At 38.2% G+C, this 20,077-nt stretch overlaps 1 protein-coding gene across 21 annotated transcripts in view; it reads left to right on the top strand.

The window, feature by feature from the left end:
- The window catches only part of LOC117170201 (plasma membrane calcium-transporting ATPase 3), a 1,035,667-nt gene that overhangs the window by 632,115 nt on the left and 383,475 nt on the right, over positions 1 to 20,077 (top strand). For 10 of the 21 annotated variants that reach the window (XR_004466737.1, XR_004466738.1, XR_004466740.1 and 7 more), the window contains one exon: positions 9,855 to 9,923. The exons of the other annotated variants lie outside the window; for them this stretch is intronic. Coding sequence is in view for 6 of the 10 variants with exons in the window: in XM_033356797.1 (XP_033212688.1) it covers positions 9,855 to 9,923 (69 nt within the window). In the remaining 4 variants the exon portion in view is untranslated. The remainder of the gene's footprint in view (positions 1 to 9,854; positions 9,924 to 20,077) is intronic. 21 annotated transcript variants of the gene reach the window in all.

Below are 20,077 nucleotides of genomic sequence, written 5' to 3'. Positions count from 1 at the left end.
TTCAGCATCAACTGTGCTCGTACGGCCACAACGAAACTCGGTAAACCACTTATGAATCGTTCCAATCGACGGTGCAGAGTCCGGGTAATACATATCCAGCTTTGCCTTGGTCTCGGATATCGTTTTCTTGCGAAGATAGTTGTGTTTGATCAAAACTCGAAACTCAGATTTTTTCATATTAAAAAAAAACTCGGAGGTTAGTCGCTTCTCAGTGCTGTAACTTGTAAATGCATAAACATAAATGGCTGAAGTTTTGACAGGCGTCATTTGAAGGATCAAGCTCGACAAAAATGGTTCACATTAGTGAATATTAATGCCATCTCTTAGAATTTTCAGATACTTATCAGACTGCCTAGTATTTTGGTGTATTATGTAAGTACATGTATGTGTTCATTACTCGAAATCGACCAGCAATCATACGAGCGACATACTCCTCGACATGGAGCCCCGTCTTAAGGAGGTCGTTTACTCTTTTCCAAGTCTTATCAAAGTCGACTAGTTACTCCTAAGCAATTTCTCCCTCGACATGAAGCCTCTTCCTTCGATGGCAGTTAACCTCTTTTAAGGGAACCTAGTTTAAGTTGGGTTCCAAACAATCAAATTACCGGTAGAAGTACAGATAAAAATTTCTACTTGTACCGGCACATGGATCATACGAAATCAACTAAGAATTTATTGTCAACCGCTTTTTCCTATGATAACTTGCAAATTTACAACAAGTGTTAATTATTTTAACATTTTTCGAGGTCTCATAGGAAACCCTTATGCAGTCAGTAAAATAACTGACTTTCCGGTAGGGCACCCAGCGCAGAAGCTATTAGGTCTACTCACTTCAAAGTAAATACGTAGAGATAAAGTTTGTTAAAGTTAATTTTAGAACTGTGTTTGCTTCACCTTGGTTGTGATTCATATATCTCACAGACTTGGGGTACTAAATGCCGAGTTGTTATGTTTACTTTGTTTTGCATTGTGTACTCTAAGTAGCCGATACTTCTTACCCTACATCATGTGGAAACATTAACATTAGACATGGAGATAATTTAGAAATCCTCTTGTTGCAGCGTATCATTCACACTACCGCGGGTAATTTTGTTCGCTGATAAATAATACCCTGAAATTACTGTTTAATTTACACTTTGTTTTTCTTTTTTGATGTTTGGCATGAAGATGTGTTTGACGTTTCTAATGCGAGGAAAAATATGAACCTTGGTGAAAATACGCGTCGAGATGTTAATATACAAATACATATAAATGTATAGACCCTGATTGAAAATCCCTCTTATCACGTATAGCGCCAAAAATATTAAGTAGGCTCAATTCATTTTTTGTATCATGATGTATTTCACGTGCCTAATGCAAGGGAAAATAATACAAATCCTGAGGTTAGGCCCGCGACAAAACACATTTATTCTGAGCACAACACCAGCTTTTTCTGAGAGGACCTGCAGTTCAAGGTGGATTTTGAACCACCGAAGCCCCGGTAAAATTACTTAGAAAAATTTCCATTGATACTGGCTCAAGGATCGAACTCCAGTCCTACTGCACGGAAAGCTGACGCTATCGTCTCAGCCACCGAGGCTACCTCATTAAGGCGTTGCTATGCAATATCATTACAATTAAGGCCTTTCGACTCAACAGCCTTTCTTAGTACGCTTGGCACGGAAAATCTTACGTCTATTCGCTGCATAATTTTCTTGAAGTGGCTTGAGGTGGCTCAAAATCAAAACGTGAAATCGGAGTTTTTCGTAAAGCAACAAAAAAAATTGTAAACTTCTAGCGTCAACATTAAATCATTATTAACAAATTGAACTCAGAACCAACAAATTAATTAGGTTAACCAACTGATTTTTACGTAAATAAATTAATTAATAGTTAAACAACCACTGAATGAATGGACTTAATTTCTTTGTACTGAATCAACAAAATTTTTTGCCGATATCTCTTACTATAATATTTTGTATATTTACAACATTTTTAATTATTCAAATAATTTTTAAAAAGTAATGCATTGTTACCATGGACATAGGATTGAAAGGGGTTTGTTTATAAGTTGCGAGGGGGAGTCGAACATGTTAGTTTGCAAAAGCATGAAAATTAGGTGAGAGAAGGAAAATAGTTTGATTTTTCTCTTGCAAAAGCGGTTTAGCATGGAAAACTATCCCGCTCGCTATTTCGACCCTGCTACGACATGCCTAGTACACTCCTATTCCCATGTATATGCTAGTTTCACAACTACGCAAATTAATGGCATTTTATAATTATTTCAACAGTTTTTATAAACCAGTACTTATTTACAGAACTAATGAATGAATAAACTAAATTTTTTGTACGGAATAAACTAAAAATGTCTTTCCCATGATTCGTTGCTATTATGATGCGCAAATTAACATTTTTTCTTTCATTAAATTATTGTTATAAACAAACGCAAATATTAACCATTTCTGAATGCAAATACTCCATTATGTAGGCAGCATTAACTGAAAATGTACTGGCAATGTGTCTTTGCTATAATACTTTGTAAATTGACAATTATAATTTAGTTGCAAAATTTTATAAACAAATGCACATTTTGGCTTTTTTCAATGATTATGTACTATTTCTTTTGCAAAATTAATCAAAAAAGTCGTTTCAATGCCTCTTTAATATGGCTCATTGCAATTCCATATTCACAAGTGATTGATTAATTAACCCTTAGTTGCACGTTGGGAACGTGGGACTCCACCAACTTAACTTCAGATTTTTGCCATTTAATTAATTTTTAGCGTACTTAGGTCGGGTTTTTTTCGTTCATTTGTTTATTTTTTGGTAATAGAACATAAGAATATAGCTTTGCCTGTCATAATTGTTTATAATGATGGTTATATAAATAAACAAACTTAAAAAAATGCCCTTGTCTTTGAATGAATACATTTTTAAAGAATCTGCTCAACATAATAAACTAAAAACCTCTACACGGGGGGTTTTGGGGTCGCTAATTACGAATCTGAATTCAGAATTTGGAAATATTTAAATTCAAGATGGAGGATTCAAGACGGCGGTTCCAAAATTTTAAAAAGATATATGCGAGCGTGAAAATCTATACTCAGCGGTTTTTAGGGGCGCTAATTATGAATCTGAAGTTAGAATTAGGAAATATTAAAATTTAAAATGGCGGATTCAAGATGGCAGTTCCAAAATTTCGGTAAAAAGAGATAATCGAGCTTTAAAGTTTATAGTCGGGGGTTTTTGGAGTTGCTGATTACAAATCTGAAGTTAGAATTTGGAAATATTGAAATTCAAGATAGTGGGTTCAAGATAGTGGATCCAAAATTAAAAAAAGAGATATACGAGCTTGAAAATCTTTGAATTTCATTTTGAAAACTTTGATTACAATAATGTAGGCATTTATGGAATCTCGCGATTTTTTTATATCGAATTTAATATTAAAATTATACAATTAAAAAAAATTAGTTAAAATAGTATTTACATAATTTCATGTTTTTCTTCATAGTGTTTTTTGTTGTTGTAAAAGGTGAAAATGCGTATAATAATTTTTTTACAACTGATAACTTAATTGAGTTTATATTTACACTGGAACCTCGTTTATATCCGCCGCCTGAGAACGTAATCAGCGACCCCAAAATTCCCCAAGTAGAGATTCTCAAGATCATATTTCTCCTTTATCAAAATTTTGAAATCGCCATCTTGAATTACAAATTTAAAAATTCTGACTACAGATACGTAATCAGCGACCCCAAAAATCTCATGACTTTGATGATTACATTTTCAGTAGCACGGCTACCGACAGGGTTTCAAATGCCAAATGCCAGACTGGCGGAGAATAAAGAGGAAAGGGACTAAGAGGGATACCAAAAACCCATAAATCATGGAGAAGTTACGAAATATATGTATATAGTCGTGGGTCGCTGTCGCGGATCTTCGGGGCCCCCCTGGAGCTATCATTGGGAGCGGTGGCATGCAAGCCGGTGGCTGTTTAGCTTCGTGATGGACAGGCGGATTTTAGCGGCGTACGCGCAAAAATCAGCAAAAAGTGGTAAACAGCTGACACCATGCGGAGGAGAACCTTCGCCCACATAACATCAGTTCAAGAACTTTAAAACTACTGATCGAGCATCTGGGGTTTCTCATAGGTCAAGTCAAATGGACACGACGTGGCTTTATCTAGTAAAGGACAGAGTTGCACGGTTGCCTGAGCTGAGATGATCTCAGCCTCGGACGCAACTCCCATTCTAAAGAGGGCTAGCAACTGGAAAGCGCCTGGCGTGGATAAAGTGTACAGTTTTTGGTACAAATACCTAGGCTCTGCATCCTAACCTTGCTTTAACCCGTCAAAACATTTTAGAGAATCCAGAGTACGTACCCTTTTCTACGACAGAAGGCGTAACATATAGGATTCCCAACAAGTTAGATACTGGTAGTCCTGGTGATTACCGACCAACCAATTACCTCTCAACCCTCTATAAATGTCTCACGGCTATCATTTACGACTTCATCTATAAATATTGTGAGGGGTATTACGTCCTCTCCGAAGAACAAAAAGGTTACTATTTTGCCCCCCCCCCTGTTTGCATTAACTATTAACGATTAAAAGTGTGGTTGTGTTACATTCGAAACATCACCAACGCAATTTACACATGGCCTACGTTGACTACCAACAGTCTTTCCCTCAATACCTCACAATTATTTACTTAAGGCCCTTAAAACATATAAGATCTGCCCTCGCGTCGTCAAATTTCTGGATCACGCTATGGACACATACACAAGGATTAAATGTTTTAGTGGTGGGGTGATGAGGGCTACCAGGCCCTTGCCCATCAAACGAAGAATCTTCGAAGGTGATTCATTCAGCGCTCTATAGTTTTATTTAGCATTGAATCCGATGATTTGGACACTAACACGTCCTACGGATTCAAAATTGAGGCCGGAGTGGCTGAGTCTCAAATCACTCAGATTTTTTACATGGATGGCATAAAAGTTGATGCAAGCTGAAAGTCAAAACTGAAAAGCCTACTTAACATCTTGCTGCAGTTCTCCTGGGACATCAGGGTGCCACTAGGTTGAAACAAATGCAGAATGCGGCAATTGTCCCGTAGAGAAGTACATGCTCTAATTATACTGACAACTACGCTTTGATTAAGGCGATGACTGTCGAAGAATCGTGTAAGTAGCTTGGCAGATTGCAGACATGGGATCCGGCCCATTCTGCAATTAATGAGGTGCTTGGGACTGCTTTTTTGCGTCACTATATTCTGCTTCTGGCATCCGGCCACCGTGTGAAGAACATCACAAAGGCAATTAACGCCTATGACATTCCTCTCCTATCATACTCCTTTGGCTTGGTCTCCTGGTCCATGATTAACCTCAATAGGTTCAACTGAATCATCCGCGTGAATCTTTCTGAGCACCGAACGCACGATGGGAAGGCAGCTGTAGAGATGATAGTTCTATCACGCAAGCTTGGTGTCCGAGGCGGCATTTCTTCAATTGTCTGGCTCTTAGGTTAATGAAAAAGCCAATATGTCCAAAACAGGACGAACATCTTACTCTATGCATACATCTGTCGAGTTGGCCTGTAAAACTTGTAACTGATGATTTTCAGTACTTTGAAAATATCAACGCTAAGCAACTAGCTGCCTAATGGCAGGGTAAAAAGCTGCACAAAAAACACCCCCAAACATTAGGTCTCCACTGATATTTTAAACTTCTAGTTAAGGCGGTTAGAACTGTTTCCGGAGACGAAAGTATTTTTCAATGCCATCTAGGATAAGGCAATTGAGATAAAGTATCACCAAAACATTGAGTACATCATTGATGGCTGGACAGTGCTTGACTCGCAAGAATCCACCACGGACATAATGATATTTCTGGAATCACTTATCAAGAAATAGCCATGAACACGGGTTTACTAGAGATATTTGAGTATTACTACAAGTGTAGCCCATTTAAAGTTCTAGAGAACGAACATTATCTTCCTTACTGAGGCAGGAAATTTCTGTCTGACCTACTAGTCAGACACAAACCTCCAGATATCCTCTAGTTAGATAAATGTGCTCAGCATGTGAGAATAATAGGCATAGGCGTTCCCCTAAACAATGACCTTAGGCTCCGATACACTGAGTATGTTTATGTTCGTGAACGTGTTTGAAGTTGTGTATATCGCTCGACGTCCGATATATTAATTAGTATTTCAAATGTATGAATGTAATGTAATTTCAGTATGAATGTGGGTCCCTATAGGCGGGTGCTCCAGTGTGTATGAGTATCTGTGCTTTAAAGGTGGGTCAACATAATAATAGTAATAATCGCTGGACGTGACAATATCATGGTAAAGAGCCATGGGCAAGATATTTTTAATTAATCTGCACAAAGAAATTGGGTCTATTCGTTCAAAAATTGAATAACTGTGCATTTATTTATAAAAACTGCTTAAAAGTTTACCAAATAGTGTCTATGCTTAATTAATTGTTGTCAAACTTTAATTTCTCTTACATTTTACATAAAAACTATTAGTCAATGCGCCCTACGAAAAAGGCTTATTTCGCACAGAAAATGCAAGAGTCAGAGAAAAATTTAGTAAAAAATGTAGTTTTTATGAATATCTACAAAATTACGGGTCGGACGTTAAGTTTCATTCATTTGTTTCCTTGGAAAAAAAATAATAACCATCCGAAACTGCCTTTTTTCAAAATATAAATTACTTGTGCAATAATAAAGCAACAAGTTTTCAACTTCAAGAAAATATGCACCTTGTTAATCTCAAAAAGTGTGCAAAACTTTAGCCTATATTTTTTATAAAAACTTATTCGTTTGTAAAAATGGACTATAATATCGGATTATTTTAGTTTGAAAATGTGCATGCTTTTAAAGGGTGACTAGACGGATATTTGATGGAAATTTGAAACGAATTTTAATTTAACACTCTTCATTTTGTAGATATTTGTGAAACCTACATTTTTAAATTAAACTTTTTTTCTGCCAGCCATATAGGCTTGTTGGAATAAACAAAAAACCTATTTATGCTATTTTTAGCGATGGTTTATAAACAGAGTGCTTCCTTATTGTTGGTTTTAAAAATATCATCTTTTTTTCTACATGCTAACAATACTCAAATCTGAAGTCAAATTTCAGGCAGCATTTTCTGCGCGAAATTTTATATGGCATAATTTCATAGAACCCCAGGAAAGTTACTTTTGTTCATTTTTTTTTTGCATATACTGAACATCTTTCATAAGTATTGTGCTCACAAATATTTCTTTAAATATTAATAAGCAATTTTTTTAATTGAAATAATCAAACAAATCGATGAAAAGTTTAGACTGAACATTTATTTTCTACCCAGTTTCACTTTTGCCTCAGTATAGCACGGCGCGCATCCCAATATCGTAGATTTCACTTAAATTGCTAGACTTAGCGGTCGCTCTAAGCAAAAAAGAATTTTCTACAATATTTATTTCCAAATATTGTTTTGAATTTTTTTCATGGACGCCCTAAATCCAATTTACAAGATTTTAATTCGATAATATGTGCTTTTTTGTTAGAAAGTTCGTGAACGTGGTCACGTGAATATTGGAAAAAATTTTAAATGATGTTTGATGAATCCTTAACAACTGATAGTTCATAAGTCGAAAAAAATGATCAGTCTTGTCTAATTCGACCCGGACAATGTGACTCAGAGGGCACCTGGTTAACACCTTGATTACATTATCTCATTAGCACACTGGTGACTGAGGTCAACCAAAATAGGCAGTTTTCCTTGATTTGATACCCGTTTTAATTTTTTTTTAAATATAAGCCTGTTAAACGGAGTTGGTCGCAGAACCCTCAATGGGCGTTTAAAATAAGCAAAGAAGTATTCAATATATTTGAAATTGCATGTTTGCTTCTTCGTGTTACTTCAGGATTTCTACAATTTCAGTCATTATTTATCGTATAGAGAGTATTCCAACTGACATAATGTAGATTTCTTGTATCTAAACAGACTTGCCAGAGTCACTTAGAAATGGTCGCGGCAAGTGACTAGGCTACCCTTTTGGATTTTGAGATGCTAAATCCCAATTTGGTCTCAGAATTTACCCTACACCTCTCAGTTTGCCCCCAATGCAAAAATTATAGAAAAGCCTAGGGATTTTCGAGTCACACAGGCTTTACAAAAAACTTGTCTGCACGAGATAAGTGACTAGGATATCCTTATTGATTTTTTGAGCCGCTGAATCCGAATCTTGTCTCAGAATTTTTCCTATACGTCTTAGTTTTCCCCTAGATGCAAACAGTAGTAAAAAGTTTAGAGATTTCTGGTTACATAGGCTATAAAAAAAATGTGTCTGCACGAGACAAGTGACTAGGCTACCCGTACGGATGTTGCGCCGTTGAATCCAAATCTGGCTTCAGAATTGATCTTACACGTCTCAGTTTCCCCCTAAATGCAGAAAATAAGGGAAACGGTCGGGATAATTTGCATGTTATTATATATTATATATTTGCAGACAATTTTTCTTTGGTGTGCCTGTGTGACCAGAAATTTCCTAGGTGTTTACCTACATTTTGCATCTAAATAGAAAATCCATGTGTTTATTTCCGCGTATACTGATATTATCAAAATAACGTTCAGAATATCCCTATCACTTGTATCGTGCAGGAAAATTTTTTGTAAGGCCTGTGTGGCCAGAATATGGCACAAGTACGTTTATTTCAGCCATATTTATGAGGCCATATTCGGATTCAGCTTCTCAAAATCCATAAGGGTAGCCTAGTCACTTTTTTCGTGCAGACTTTTTTTTGTGGGCTTGTGTAATTATTGTTTTATTTTGAAAAATGCAATCCAATTTTATTTTAGCTTTATAATTTTATTAAATTAAAGATTTCACAGAAAAATTATGTCAATTATATTTTCTCATAAAAATGTTCATAAATGAAAAAAAAACTTTGTTTCAATTTTCTTTTGAATTTTCCTGAGTTTACTGTTAAAAATAATGTTTGCGACGTTTCGATAGCAGAACGGTATTCTCATCGAGCAATATACAATATAATAATATAATAAGTAATTATTTGGTACAATTTACCATTAACAACATTTTTTCAAATTCAAAAGAATTTACAATATAAAAGACAGTAGAAACTCGAATACTGGAACGAAAATAATGATTTTTAATCAATAACTAGATTATACATTGCATGATGAGGATAGCTTTCTGCTCTCAAAACGTCGCAGGTATTGTTTTAATAATATTTTTAAGAATAAAGTCTCGAAGAGTGGAGAAAAAATTGAAAAAAGCTTGAATTTTTTTCGTATCTGAAAATTTTTATCATTTACTTTTCCGACTTAAAAAGAACTTGGAATAACATCTTTCTATTATTCACTTTTTTTTCTTTTTAAAAAAAGTGAAATTTTCAAGTTTTATACAGCCTTAACATAATCACATGAATTTTGGATGCTAACGAAAGATTAAAAGATTGAATATATTTAACTACTCGAGACACGCCGGTTTAACACTCAAGGACACCATTGTAGTATTATTTGAACTTTAAAAACTGGACGACTAATTTTTTTATGAATTTGCGGAAAGACTGATAATGCTGAAAATCGTTTAATGAAAATCACATGATATCAAGAAGAACATAAAAGTAGTAATCTCAGAATTTTTTATATTCTGTTGCGAACCCATTGTATGTTTTGAATCCATGTCCACAAAAGAAATTAATAACAGCGGATCTTGATTTCAAACAAAAAGTGTCGTACCTTAGCGAATTAAAGCTGTTTTTTCATAAACATACTAAGTACTTATAAGAAAAATAGAAAATAATATAGCAATGACCTATTTTTATATTATAAAACTGAATGTGTAACCTACTTTCAGACGAGCAATAGAACTCTGGTGCAGAATGTATCTGTGACAGGCAGATCACCCTCTCAGGATTACTATATGGTTAGTCCGCAAGTCCACTCTCCGCATTGTTTGACCGTTTTAAATATTAATACTTTGATTTACCGTTTTGCTCTCGCTATTTTTTCAGCTCCTATTTTGTGTTAATTCTCTCTAACACATGCTGTGTCTTCCTAACAATTTTTATTTGTTTCTCACCATTTGTAACTAATATCCTTTATCCAACCATACAATCAGCCAATAACATTTTACTTCGATTATACGTATTGTCAATTATACGTAGTAAGTGTTTCTTCATTTCTTTTGACAAATTGATAATGTCAAATCGATGGGTTGAACTTTGAAATTTGAGTGTACACCACATTCAAAGATGTCAGGGGGTTGCGAAGATTTAAGGTATTTAAGGGGATGTTTCAAGTAATTTTTTTGAGATTGCAAAGGATATTGCAGGATTTTAAAAATTAATATCAGGATTCAAAAGTATTTTACCAGATTTTACAGATTTCAAGAATTTCATATGGAATAAAGGTATTTTAATGTATATAATAGGATTTTTAATATTTTAAGGGACTTGGTTCAAGAAATTTTGTAGTTCTCACGAGTTTTCATCATTCGGGATTTCAAAGATTGCAACACGGAGAGAAAACTCCGGGGCTTAGGGCAAGAGAGTTGAAGGTATTAATGCATGGAATATTTATCAGACGAATATCGCAGGCGTCTCTTGATTTATTTTCTAATATTTCATGAGTTTTAATCAGGACATCACCTATTGATCTAAACTTTCAACTCTTATGCAAAGATCCCATTATTTAGTGGGTTAATAGCCGGCTCCGCTCTGCTCTAATAACATAAACTTAACCTAGCGAAATTTCCAAGAGCCCCCATGGACTTTTTCCGTGAGTCTCCTTGCAAGCCTTTAGGCCACGCCTTCTGTCAACAGGCAGGGGACATGGCCGACGCCATGAGGCAAATCAGAAGAAGTCTCACTGTAAAAGTCCGTGGAGGTACTTGAAATTTTGCTCGGCTAAGTTCACGGTATCAGAGCACAGCAGCGCTTGTAACCCCGCCCTCTCCCCCGTAACTTTTGCAATTTTTGCATATGAGCTGTGCTTATTTTCCGTGGAGTTGCATCGTACGATTAATAGAAGCATCCATAAATATATTCGAACAGAAATGCTTGCCATTTAAGCGTGAAAATTGTTCACGCGCTATTGCCAAGATTTTTCTTTCCGTGGTTTCAGGTAGTGGGGTGTACATCAAATTACAAGAGTGCTTAACTGATCGTATCAGCTACAATTATAATGGTTTAATTTTTGACAGTCACGTTCATTTTCCTTTTTTTTCTTTATCCATACATTTTCAATTTGTAGCTTTTTTATTCTACGCTTCAGAAATAATATTGATCTAGAGAATAGCTGTCACATGTCGTGCGTTATAATCAGTGAAGCCACGCTCCCGTTAATCGACGTCACTGATCCCTTTCAGGGTCAGTGATCAATCTACTTACTGCTTTGGGCGAATAGGAACCAATATTACCTAACACCTTGCCGATCTATGTTTGCTTCCTACTTTCCATGTTTCATCTCTATTCTCCTTTGTTTAATTTTAATTTTCTCTTTGTCGCAGTGTGGTGTTGCTGTGAAATTTTACTAATGCTAACAATTTATATTGTGTATGTATGTGTGTATGTGTTCGTATGTGTATCGCGCTGTTCTATTTATTAGAGGGTAAGGTGGTCACGGATAAAACCCTCTGCCTGTAGGAACGAATTCTCACTGCAGTTGATTCAAAACTTATTACGTTACTATACCCTATAAAAGCCTTGAGCTTTTTTACAGGTCGAGGGTTTGGCAGTATAATGAAATTCGTTAAATTACAACGCAAATTCTGCTTATGGAGAAGACAGAAATAAAAAGTATAGCTCTCCTTTTTTAAACATTATGCCACCTAGATGCTTGAGTTAAAAGATTTTCTGAATTTGTTTCCTTTTTTCTCTACCTGTTTCTTGAAAATATATTGCCCTTCCCGTAATCCATGGAATTCAGTGTTTCGTTATATAACTTCATCTATTTTCCTTTATAAAGGCATTAATTACTTTTTAATTCTAATAAACATTCTTCTGATGTACGGTAAAACACCTCTGATCATTTATTGATCTCTGATCATTTATTTACCTCTGATAGTTTATTATTTGCTATTTTGCGTGGATTGAAAAATATTTTGAAAAAAAAATTCTTTAGCGCTGTACGTTTTTCTATCAAAAAACGGGGTCAAAAGGTTTAAAAAAGACCTATTTTTGACACCTTCTGGAAACCTATACAGTAATGTTTTACAGGCTTCCAAAAAGTGCCAGAAACGCGTGTTTTTACCTTTTAACCCTTTTTCTTGAGAAAAGCGCGACAAGCTAGAACATTTTTCTGAATGAATTCGTAACACATGTAAACAATCCTATAAGAAACACCTGAACTTGTTTGAAGGACAAAAAGCATGACGACAAGTGTCATTGAAGCGTCGGCTATAGAATCTTTGCATGCTGTCTGATTTTATGGACCTTTCATTTTTTCTTCTAGCTTTATACTTGTCTCTTGTCGAACAAACGACAATCCATGTAAAAAATAACACGTGGATGCAGGCTAGCGTCACATCATTACAAATACTTCTTCTTTCTTCTTCTCTGGTGCTGGCCTGACTGTCATAACAAACAAAATAAAGGGTATTTATTTTTATTATTTATTATGTATTTGTGCTTCAATAAATGAAGCGAAAAGTATTTTTAATAAATTGAAGTGCTAAATTAAAGCACCCAAATAAAATGAAGACGCGATTAATATCATACTTTCAACAAGATTTCAATGTGCTTCGTGATGCAAAACGAATAGTAAGTGGCTGCACCGACCGAGTATTTTACCCTATATCATTTTAAAGATGAAATTTAATCCAAGAAACAGTAAATTGGTCATTTTCTAGTAGCCAGTAACAACTTGAGGTAGGTTTATCGTAGTTACACGAAATAATTTCACCTGGGATGCCACTCAAATATATGTATATATAATTTAAAAAAGGGTTAAACAACCAGTACAGGGTCTTACTTGAAGCAACCGCCAAATAAAAATGGACATGGCTCCCAGTCTAACCGCGGTAAATCACACCTATGGCCTAGGCTCATGGCCGTGAGATGAGTGGCTACGGGGCACTATAAACTCACAACGATAGGCCGGTCAAACCCTCGTGTGTGTTAAGGACACGAAGCGACCCAAGGATGACAGCTTTCTGCATACATCTCCCAAGTGCCTCGGCATATTTTTGGCACTTGGGTATGGCTTTAAGGTTACCAGCCAGTGATAGTTTCACACCTCCTAGAGTACCGATCACAAGGACAATTACTTTAACCAAACATTTTGGGTAGATTCGTTGCAACTCTCATCTAAGGTCTTGATAACTCTCCTCCTTTTCTTTCTCCTTGACATTGATGTTGTAGTCAGCAAGATCCGAGAATTCCATCACGAATATAGTACGTTCCCCGAAATCTTGGGCAGAATCGCAGCCAATACCGTAAAAGCACAATACCCAGATAACATGTGTCCTCGGTACTAAGCGTGTGCAAGTGGCTTGTCTAGATGGATCAAATAACTTTCCTTACTTCTGATGTTAAAATTCAGGCAAAGGGTGTCGGCCACCTGCTCCGCGGCTATATAAATGAACGCTTCTTTGATAATCATCTTGTTTTTCATGAAAATTTTTGCGACAGGATCCCTGACATTTGAAATGATGTAAGTTGTACTCAAAAGAATCCAGTAATGAAGACATTGTAGATTCATAAATCTTAGTCTGCTTTGACGGCGTGTGGCGATATCACGGGCCAAGATCTCACTCTTCGTCCATTGAATCATCCCAAACGAGTAGAGTATAATCGATACGGTAAGCATGTTAGTCGCAGAGAACTTTTTTAATGCCGATAGATTTGGATCAAGAAGCTCAATGTCATTGGGACCAGTAATCTTTTCTTTCTTCACATGAATCTTGGCACACTTTTGCAATTCAGAGAGCATACCAATCTCTCATGTGTAGTTCCTGATAATGTGTAAAGCACTTTGAAGTTTGCTTTCAACAAAAGCATACATCTTCGATTATCCATACAAAATACATGAGTGACAGTATGCCTGCGATGATTAGTGTTGCCACAGATGTATCCCGGAGGATAGTATAGTACGTGGGATAAAGGCAGAATCGCGATCAAAAAATGCATGAGGCTCATGTTAGCGCCCTGAAGGACACCCTTCTAATAGGTAACATTGTTCGTTGTCTCACAATATGTTCTAGATGAGATAGTAAATTTATTTATCAATAAGGACATCAATCTCTCGGTGCATCTCAGTATGTGTGGATGAACCAGGCCATCGACAGGGCGCGTTGATGGGCTGCTGCGCCTTCTGCAGACATACCTATCAGTCAGCAGGTTTTCTCGGATGCCTGTTAGACTTTTTTCCAGTCTCGTTGTTCGTGAATCTCTTTCCATACAGGCTAAATTATGCGAGCAATCCGTTCACTTAGGCCCTCTGTAAATATCTCGTACAGTGTGTTCAAACAAGTTATATTGGTCGTGCAACAGAAAAGTTCTTCGTACTTCTAAGTGCTTTTTTACCTCTTCGGCAGTGATTGATGGACATACCTCCTCATATGTTATAAGGTTATCACAAAACAGGGGGAGCGCTGCATATCAATGAATATCAAAGTTCCTCCTTGTGCTGAGATCGCGATTGGCCTTAATCTCACTTCTTCCTTTGCTGCTGGTTCATGCAAGGTGCATGGACGCCATATGCTATAAAGCCTCAGCGAACATGGCTAATGCTGCTATCGTAGCAGTTTATCCAATCATCATTCATTTGGTTTGTCCACTCAATGTGGGCGTTTCGCCGATGCTTGATAGTGTTTCTATCTAAATTTTCAGCATCCTGAACTTTTGGCTGATCAGCACTGTTTGCCCATCCATTTTTGTGTGCTCTGCTCGTTCGATCTTTTTGAACTGCATCTACAACTTTTCGGTTGTTTGGTTGTATCATTGTTGTTCCTACGATCACCTAGTGAGAAGGATCATCCGTCCTTATAGAGCCTTGAATGTAAGTATAAGGCTGCATGCACTAAAAACTCGCACAGTGTCCCAGAGTTTCCATGGTCCCATGAGTCTCACCCAGGTGCCATGAAGCTATCGGCATGGTTATTACAGTTTGTCATAAGGACAACCGCAGGATTTCGCCGGGAGCGGGTGCTAATCTGAAAAACTGCACCCGATCCCTGCGAAATAGCGGGAAAATTTCAGCCAAAACTACGTCTCACGACTGTGAGGTGGGTGGTTACAGTCTGTAACGGAATCAATACGACGATCCAGGAAAAGTTTCGTGCACCCTGAGGACACGGAGCGACCCAAGGACGGCCGCCTTCGACCTTTTTTCCCCGCAAGCCTTTTAGCATATTGCTGATACGCAGGTATGCTTTTCAGGTTATTAACCAGTGAAAGCTTGGCACTTCCAAGAGCGCTGATGATAAGGACGATTCGCTTTAATAGAATATTCCGGGTAAAATCGTCGCAACATCCTTATAAGGTCTTCATACCTCTTTCTTTTCATTCTGCTTGGATATGATGTTTTTGTCAGCTGGTGCCGAAAATTCAATAACGAACATGGTTCGCTTCTCGAACTCAAGGAGAAGCATGTCAGGTCTCGAGTCTGTAACAAAAACAATTGTCGAGAATATGAAGTTTCAGTATATGCGGCACTTCTCTTTCTCGATAATTTATTCCATTTCCCTAGGAACATTAAGTGGAGCGCTATTAAGGTGAATGCCGTAAGAGCAACAGAGATGGTAATAAAGTACTCTTATTGCCGCATTGTGCCTTTGAATGTAGGTCATTCCCGCGTGAGTTGGACAACTAAATAGTATGTGAGCTAAATGCTCGGGGTGTGCATGGCACGCCCTGCAGCTATCATCGGGAATGTCTTGGCTCAAAATGTGGCGACGGTGTGTTAAGGTGGAAATGACACCGTCTTGGCATGCAAAAATGAAACCTTCCGTACCAGACTTCAGTCCAGGCGATTTAAGGAAAGCAAACGTTAGCTCACACGACATTGACTGATCCTCCACATTTCTATGGAAGATACCGTGCATGCTCTTATCGACGAGCTGTTCACGAAAGTTTTTCTCTTGTGCTTTCTTAACCCGAGCTTTCAGGAGTGAGAACTCGAGATAGATAAGATTTTATGCATTTTGTTCACCCTTAATACTGAAGTTAAGTCCGAGTGTTTCAGCAGGCTCCTCCGCTGCTTTGTACAGAAACGCTTCCTTGCCTACTCCTTCGTGCTTCCTGACCATTTTAAGAAGAGGGTCTCTTCCATTTGTGACTCTATGTGCTGTACCCAGAATAATCCTGTTTCGAAGACATTCAAGTTTCAATATTCCGCAACCACCTTGATGGCGTGAGATGTACAGTCGCGGAACAGAAAACTTAAGATGCATGCTTTTGTTCATGTGCATAACCTTTCGTGCCCCTATATCAAGGGATCTGAGGTCGTTTTTCGTCCATGGGACCACTCCAAATGAATGCGGTTTGAGACACGGCCAGGTATGTATAAGTCTCTCCAGCGCAAAGGAGTCGTATAGCGCTTCTATCGACGAGCTCAGGGTCTTCAGGGATGCCATTAAGTTTTCCTCGCTTGAAATTAACCTTGGATCATTTGTCTAACCCAAATTCTATTCGTGTTTCCTTAGTATATCGTTCGACAATCCCTAGAGCTAGATGTAGCTGCTCTTTGTTTTTAGCATAGATCTTAAGATAGTCCATGTAAAATACATGAGTGACCTTGTACTTTCGATCTGCAGGTTTGTCGAAAAAATACCCGTCGGATTGGCGAAGTGCTATAGCTGGTGACAATAATGTGAGGCAAAAGAGGAGTGGGCTGATGGTGTCGCCATGAAAGTCACCTCTCTGAAAGGTGACTTTGTTATTTGTCACACGATTTTTTCCAGTTGAGATAGTAAATCTGGAATTCCAAAGCGGCATCAATCTCTCTATGCACCTCACGATTTGCGGATGAAGCCTGTAATTCGTCGGGTCATCTAAGTTGCCCATTTTCGACAGGAGTGTTGTGCGCCCTTCCTCCAACCACTCCGGAATTGGTTCAGCCGACTTTAGATATGAGGTGAAAATACGGTCTAAATGCTGATGGGTTGAAGGAAACTTCTTCCACCACAAGGTCTTGATACCATCTGTTCCTGGAGCGGAATAGTTCTTCATCCCTCTTAATACTTTTTTCACCTCCTCGGTAGTGATGGGTGAGCATTCATCATCAGGTGTTAGGAGGGCATCACTCAGCTCCTTGAAGCTATTTATGTTCTCTGAGTCTTCGTCCAGTCTATGATGCACTTCGTAGACTTCTCTCCAAAATACTTCGACCTCCTCTCTCCGCTCTAGACTTCTCTTAGCGTCAGATATTATCCGTGTTCTCTCAACAATATGTTGCCTGATGGTCAGCAGCTTTGACTTGTTAAGTGTGTGATAACGGGCCTGGAGTTCGCGCGCTAACTCTCGAACTTTGGCGGTAAAATTCCTGACAGATGTGATGTAGTCAATCACAAACTGAACGCAGGACGCTTACTGTCTTTTCCAGCGTATCTTTATGGCGAGTTCATGCATTCGTCTTTTGGTCTTATGATCAACCGTTGGTTTTGTTTTACGGTTCGCATCGGCGAAAGCTCTCGCTGCAATATACACCCAACAATTAATAGTCTAGAGGTCGAATTTTTCGGAAAAATGTCCACGAAGCTCGTCATCTATTTCAGTCAGATCTTTAGGCTTGAGAGAAACCTGGGTGCTGATGTTCCAACGGGTCATAAATCATCGTTCTTCCTCTATCGAATGCCTGCCTGCGGTTAGTCTCAGTGTCGCCTCTCTTTCTCTGTTGCCGGCTTGTACTGGCTGTGTTAGAGTAGGCGTTAATCTTACATAGCCCATTTTTGGAGTAGTTCGGCATGGTTTCGTACACGTTGATGCGAAAAGTGCGATAGCTCCGGGTGTTTCTCGCACCACAGAGCATGCAGTCGTGCCATGTAACCCCGTCCAGGGGCCCAATTTGCATCGTAGCACTCTAGCAAGTCGCGATTTAGTCGCTCCTTCCACCCAAAGGTCCTGAAATTCCGTCCAACCATCGCATTTAATGCATCTTCATTGGCTCCCCCAACTCTAGAGTGGTGGGCATTGTTGGCCGACTCATTGTCAGGAGCCTTGCGGGTTCTGTTGTTTTGAACCGAACTTACTACAACTATATTTAGTGTTGTCATTGATGTTCCCACGAGAAGCTAGGGAAAGGGGTTCGTTCATCTTTGTAGAGCCCCGCATGCAAGGATAAGGCTCCGCTCTCTGAGTGGTCGCCCGTTATACCAAAATCACCGTTCTAGACACCTCACCCGGGTGCCATTCAGCTTTCGGCACGGGTTTCACAGCTCCCCTGGCAGTTATTCCTACGGGACCAGCCCTAGAGAATTGTCCGCGACTGCCTATTCATTTTTGTAACCATATTCAGCAGAAACCCTTGGTACAAGGACCCTCCATCTGCAACCCGAGGACGCGTTCGGTGGCTTTGCCATAGGCCCTTCGGTTTGATTCTAGAGGAATCAAGACCGAACCGATGAGGGGTTCTTTCGTTAACTAATAAAATAAAATTTAAACTATTCAATAAGAAATACTTAACGTTTATTTCTTAAGTTATTTTCGATTAGCGCTACTTTTAGCGCTACCCAGGATTAACGACGTGGACGTAGTAGTTGTCTGTTCCCTTTGGTGTGCTTTTTTCGGTAAGTCCCCTTGCCTCTCACCATGAGGGTGCTTGTTTTCGGTGAATCGCCTTGCCTCTCTCAATCGAGGTGCTTGTTTTCAATGAACATTTTACATTAAGTACTCAAAATGGTTGTCTCCCGCTTCGATGCACTTGTCAATCCGCACTTCGACAGTTTGCAGCCAAATTCGGACTGTGTCTTGTGTTATTTGGCCCTTCTTGATAAACCAGATTATTTAAATAACCCCACAAAAAAATCCGGTGACGTAAGATCTGGTGTCCTGGCTGGCCAATTTATCGGACCCCCTCTGCCGATCTAGTGACTGTTGAATAGGCGATTCAGTACTTCACGTGCAATTGTCGATTAATGCGCTGTACTGTCATCATATTGAAACCATATGTTCTGTCGCACTTCCAAGCTTATATCTTTAAACAAAGTTAGGAGTTGATTTTCCAAAAAAATTACAATATATTTTACCGTTCAAATTTCCGTCAATAAAATAAGGACTGATAAAACGGTCTCTAATTACTAATTAAAACGATCTCTAATTAGCATTCGTCTAACGCAGCGTTATGCATCCGGTCAAGGTAGGCGTATGTGTGCGGTTGCTTCTGCAAGATGAGCTTTGGCTTTTATAAGACCTACAGAGAAATGGTTTGGTTAAGGAAATAGAGAATGGATACATCAGGAAGACAACAACCCAAAACGCAGCAGCCGCCTGTGCAGCCAGTCGGCAGAGGAAAATATGATCACTGTATGAAAGGCCCCTTACAATTCCTAGATGCAAATCCCATAGAAAATGTTTTGTCTGGGATGAAGCAGGAGCGTCGGGGAAAGCGTGTCCTCAACATCAAACAGTTGACTCGACACCTGCGTGACTTTTGTAGATCCTTACCCTGCACTATGACCGAAATTTAGTTGGAAAGTATGTTCCGACACTGCCAAACTATAATCGACAGTCATGGGGATTTAACGTCACATTAGATAAGCGCATAACAGTTCGAAATAAAGCGACGATTTGAATTTTTTATCTTTCATTTGGAAGTGCATGCATATGGAAATGGGGTAAATCTTCACGTGGTCGCTTTTTCCCCTAGAAATGAAAAGTTTTTATTGACGATATTTTTCTCGTTAGATCTGTATTTCTTGAAATATTTCTCATCGATAGAAGAGCTTAACTTGGTTCGGTGATGCCGCCTACGAATAATGTTGCACCATAAATCTTATTGCTGAGTCAACTTTTTTCCTTGATGCAACATGTTTGAATTGATAAAAACATTTCGAAATTATTACAATTCTAATCAACTTTTTCTCTGGTTAAAAATAATATTTTCAAATTCCAAATTAATTTTTTTCAAAAAAGAAGAAAA

The sequence above is a fragment of the Belonocnema kinseyi genome, chromosome 3 (assembly GCF_010883055.1).
Source record: "Belonocnema kinseyi isolate 2016_QV_RU_SX_M_011 chromosome 3, B_treatae_v1, whole genome shotgun sequence".
In the NCBI taxonomy this organism is placed as follows: Eukaryota; Metazoa; Arthropoda; class Insecta; order Hymenoptera; family Cynipidae; genus Belonocnema; species Belonocnema kinseyi.
This window is presented reverse-complemented; position numbering and strand designations above follow the sequence as displayed.